At 38.6% G+C, this 5,643-nt stretch overlaps 1 protein-coding gene across 1 annotated transcript in view; it reads left to right on the top strand.

Moving 5' to 3' along the window:
* The first annotated feature begins 398 nt into the window (after positions 1-398).
* LOC132858737 (E3 ubiquitin-protein ligase TRIM39-like) overlaps positions 399-5,643 on the top strand; it is a 26,377-nt gene continuing 21,132 nt past the window's right edge. The window contains exon 1 of the mRNA XM_060889199.1: positions 399-552. Coding sequence (XP_060745182.1) covers positions 399-552 — 154 coding nt within the window. The remainder of the gene's footprint in view (positions 553-5,643) is intronic.

The raw sequence follows: 5,643 nt of genomic DNA, 5'->3' as shown, positions 1-5,643 counted from the left end.
GAGATTTTCACAGTTCTTCCCCATCACCCATGAGGCCTGGCACATTTGCATTTGTTCACTCAGAGTAGCTCAGATCCAAGGCAGGCCAAACCTCTGTGTGTGACATAGAAACCTTCAGAAATGCCTGCCGTCTATACAAAATAGTCTGTTTTATTTATAAAAAATTGTGTGAAAACAGAATGAAAAGTTGCTAATACAATGGCATGAATAAAATGAAAACTTGCTAACAGTCTCCAATGTATGTTTGTACACAAATGTCATAAGCTGAGTGAAGTTATGGTCCATGGCTTTTGACATGTTCGTACACATACAGAATAAAATGATGTCATTTCATTTTCATTGGCCATCACTGAATTATAACACCAAAAGTGAATTTTGAGACGGAACAAGAACCCAACATGCCTCTACAGAAGATGCACCGTGGTACTGGGAAGCCCTGTCTGAGCCAGACGGCAAAAGACGGCACTGTCTGGGTAGAGGAGGACATTGGAATGCCCAGTGCAGTAGCAAATCGCTTGTGCTTCACTGCGCAAGCTGGACCCACAGAGTCTTGTGTGACATGGAAACCTTCAGAAATGTCTGCCATATTTATACAAAAGAAACACATTTACAATATATGGATACACAAGTCTGTTTTATTTTAAATAAAACAGACTTGTGTATGTTTTATTTAAAATAAAACAGACTTGTGTATCCATATATTGTGAATGTGTTTCTTTTGTATAAATATGGCAGACATTTATACAAAAGAAACACATTCACAATATATGGATACACAAGTCTGTTTTATTTTAAATAGAACTTTCACATTTCAAATTTGTTGAAGCGTGTCCAGATGTCAGAGATCGCAGCAAATTTGTCTGTTAGAAGGTGTTGCATAATTGAAATGAATCTATCTCGAGGCATTGTCTCGTTGAAAGCCAGGAGATTGTTTTGAAACCATTTTGACCATTTTTAATGTCAGTAAATAATAAAACCTTGTGAAAAATTGTGAATAAAATTTCCTTTACACCTCATATGCTTTTTATTATATTTAATGTATAAACAATAAACCTCATGAAATTATGCCATGTTTTTAAGTAAAATAAGCAGAAATTATTAAATATTATTTTGGATAACCACTGGCTGGTGTATGTCAAACATCCCCAGGTCAAAGCTGACTGAAGCAACTAAATTCATAAATAAGAGAGAGAAAACAAATATGATTTGAATATGAAAACACAACGTGTGTGTGTGTGTGTGTGTGTGTGTAGCATCATTTCATTAATTCATATTTTGCCCTCTGCTAGGCAAAGGCATATCAAAAGTGTGAAATATTTACAAATGTGTAGCTTTTTTTCTGGAGGCCTAATGAAATGCAATGCCCAATTTGTGTGTGTGTGTGTGTGTGTGTGTGTGTGTGTGTGTGTGTGTGTGTGTGTGTGTGTGTGCTTGCACGTGTGCGTGTGTGTGTGTGGGGGAAATGTTTACAAATGTATAGCTTTTGTTCTGTCTTGAGGCCAACTGAAATGCAATGCCCAATGCTTTGAACAGTGTTTGTGTGTGTGCGTGTGCGTGTGTGTGCATTTTATGTGTGCATTTTTGTGTCTGTATGTATGTTCATTGCCAACGAAAATAGACAAAATTAATTATATTTGCAAAGTTCATAATTTGGAACAATCCTGGTAAATTTCAGGCAAATATGTGGAAGGAAACCCAAGTTATGACACATAAAACTTTCCAGATGAGTCAAATAGACCCCAGGTCTGCACAAGTTGTCATTGTATTAGCAACTTTTCATTCTGTTTTCACACAATTTTTTCTAAATAAAAACAGACTATTTTGTATAGACGGCGGGCATTTCTGAAGGTTTCCATGTCACACACAGAGGTTTGGCCTACCTTGGATCTGAGCTACTCTGAGTGAACAAATGCAAATGTGCCAGGCCTCATGGGTGATGGGTGTGTTTGCACAACAAAAGCAGGAGGAGAATCGAGCTGAAGAACTGTGAAAATCTCAACAGGGGGGAATCACACCTTGGGACCCGTTCCAGAAAATAAAAAAAGTCAGTAAATCTAGTGTTAAATACTATTTACTGCATAACTTATAAACATTCATCTGAAATACCCTATAACTTATGTCAAATTAGGTTATGCAATATCAACCCATTTTTTATATGTTGATATAACCAACTTGAATTTACAGCAATAAGTGGAAAGTTTTACGTAATCAACAAATAGTTAATCCCCACACAAAGCACAAGCTTTTTCTTGCAGTTACTTTGTTTAAATGCTATTTATTGCATAACTTAAAGGGTATTTCAGATGAATGTTTATAACTTATAAAAAAATGGGTCCAGAGCAGATGGTTATTATTTACTGAGGGATGTGCATTCATATTGACCTGGCATTATGCTCATTCCAATGTAAATCCATTGGTTTCCATATTGCATTAACGTTGTTGTAACCTTGAGAGACTATAAACATTGTCATTTAGGAGTGCTATCACGCTACTTTTTGTACTGGTCCACATTTTTTTTCACTTTTCATGGCCAGATGCTTAACTCCGCTTCATATTGTCATCTACACAGCAGGGGCGATTCTAGGGTCAGAGCTTTAGGGGTGCTGAGCTCCTTTTCAGGGGTGCTGAAGCTAAGGTTATGATCAAAAGGCACACCGAGGCGTGTCATTTTAAATGTCTTTATTATTATTATTATTATTATTATTATTATTATTATTATTATTATTATTGGGCTTTTAACTTTTTATTAAATGACAAATTCCTTTCACAAGATCATTATTTCACAAGATCTTTTTTCTTTTAAAGAAATTTCCGTTGCTCACTGGCAGGCCACACACACAGACACACACAGAGAGAGAGAGAGAGAGAGAGAGAGAGAGAGAGAGAGAGTAATGCTAGGAGTTCAGGAGTTAAGCATGGTTCAGGTTAAATCCTCTGTGTGTGAGGAATGAATAAATACAGCAAAGTGAGTGAGTGTTTTCACACATACTGGTGGTATACAGTGATATTTCGTTTATTTTCACTCTGGTCCAAACCCCAGGGCTTCCATGTTTCCAAAACACGCACGTGACGTCATGTTTACATGACTCCCGATTGTTAAAATGAGTATCAAATTAACGATAAACTTTAACAACAGAGACACACGTACACACTACACAGGTACGCAGTTTATTTGTCGCGCTGCTGTTTTTGTTTCACGCTCTAGCAGTTAATAAACAGAACTGCATGTGTCTTGCGGAAGAACACTGTAACCGGCGCTACTTCTCTCCGTTTATGACTATGGACGAGTCACTCACGTCCTGTGCTACTCCACAGCGGCGGCGACCCGCTGGCCTAAAATATTAATAAAAATTTTAGGGGTGCTGAGCTCCTTTTTATCCTCGCCCATGCTACACAGTAAACATTGATACACGCTGTAAAACGAGGCAGGGGAGGCGGGGCCTTGCGTAATTTGCGGGGCCCTACGCAACTTGCATATAGGGCCGATCGGCTCTGAATGGGTCAATATTGCATAACTTAACCCTCCTGCAGACCTCGTCTGAATTCCTATACAAATTAGGAACGCTGAGTCAACTGTTTTGACTGCTTATATACTTAAAAAATTAAGTATATATGATAGCCTTTTTTTTTTCATCTTTTTTGTCTAACTTGTTTAAACATATTAACATATATTTTGCAAAAAACATTTTATATTTGGTATAATAAACCTCATTAATATGCAAAAAGTCCTCATTTTCTAGTAAAAAAACCCAGAAATTTTGAATTATTTTCACTCTAGAGGCACAAAAGTTAATGCACAATTACAGGCTGGTATATTTCAAAAACCAGGAGATTGTTTTGAAACAATTTTGACCATTTTTAATGTCAGTAAATAATAAATAATATACATAATAATAATAATAATAATAATAATAATAATAATAATAATAATAATAATAATAATAATAATAATAATTAAAGCTGCAAGCAGCATTTCCCGGGTTCAAGCGTTTAAGGCCTTTGGATTGACATGACAATATATGTCATGTCATGCTACATATGTCATGCTACAGAGGGTGCCACAACATATGTTTTACAAAGTTGCTACAGTAACTTCTAAGATGGGCCTCTACATGTGTGCCAAATTTCATAACTTTCCTACGTACGGTTCTATGGGCTGCCATTGACTTCAATGTGAGTATGTGTGTGAGTATGTATGTGCGTCTTCAATGTGAGACGGAAGAATAATAATAATAATAAGAAGAAGAAAACTAACGATAACAATAGGTCTTAGAAGTTACTATAGCAACTTTGGTGTGTCTAGCTCAAACCGTCTAGCGCCACCAACAGTCCAAAAACCCAATTTTGTGCTGAATCGTAAGGCCAAAATTCTTGCAACATCAGAATCAGAATCAGAATCACAAAGGTCTTTATTGCCAAGTATGTTTAGGCAAAATTCTTGCAAAATCAGAATCAGAACCAGAATCAGAAAAGTTTTATGAGGAACACACACACACTTACACACACATTTACACACACATTTACACACACACACTTACTCACACTCGCACACTCACATACTCACACACACACACTCTCACACAGACTCACACAGACACTCACACACACACTCACACACACACACTCACACAGACACACACACACACACACACGCACTCACACTCACACTCACACACACACTCACACTCACACACACACCCTCTCACACACACACAGACACTCACACACACACTCACACAGACGAGGAACACACACACTTACACACACATTTACACACACACTCGCACACTCACACACACTCACATACACACATTTACACACACACACTCTCTCACACACACACTCACACTCACACACACACACAGACACACACACACACACACACACACACTCACACACACACACACACACATGCACACAAACACACACACAGACGCACAGAGACACATACACACACACTCACACACACACACACACACACACTCACACACACACACACACACACACGGGGTCAAGCCGATCAGATGCGCTCAGAACATGTCGCTGATGAAACATACCAAGTTTCCACACTCGCACACTCACATACTCACTCGCACACTCACATACTCACACACATACTCACATACACACACATTTACACACACAGACACAGACACACACACACACACACACACACACAGACACACAGACACACACACATACACACTCACACTCACACAGACACACTCACACACACACTTTATTGCCAAGTAAGTTTTCAAATACGAGGAACACACACACACTTACACACACATTTACACACACATTTACACACACACACACAAACACACTCATTCACACTTGCACACTTACTCACACTCGCACACTCACATACTCACTCGCACACTCACATACACACTCACACTCACATACACACACTCACAGTTACACACTCACTCACACTCGCACACACTCACACTTACACACACTCACACTCGCACACTTGCTCACACTCGCACACTCATTCACATACTCACAAACACCTTCACTGACTCACACACTCACACTCACTCACAGACACTCACACACACTCACACACACACACACACATACACACACTTACACACACTTACACAAACACTTACACACACACTCACACTTACA

This window comes from Tachysurus vachellii, chromosome 16 (assembly GCF_030014155.1).
Source record: "Tachysurus vachellii isolate PV-2020 chromosome 16, HZAU_Pvac_v1, whole genome shotgun sequence".
NCBI classification, from domain to species: domain Eukaryota; kingdom Metazoa; phylum Chordata; class Actinopteri; order Siluriformes; family Bagridae; genus Tachysurus; species Tachysurus vachellii.
Note: the sequence above shows the minus strand (reverse complement) of the source record. Positions and strands in the feature narration are given on the sequence as shown.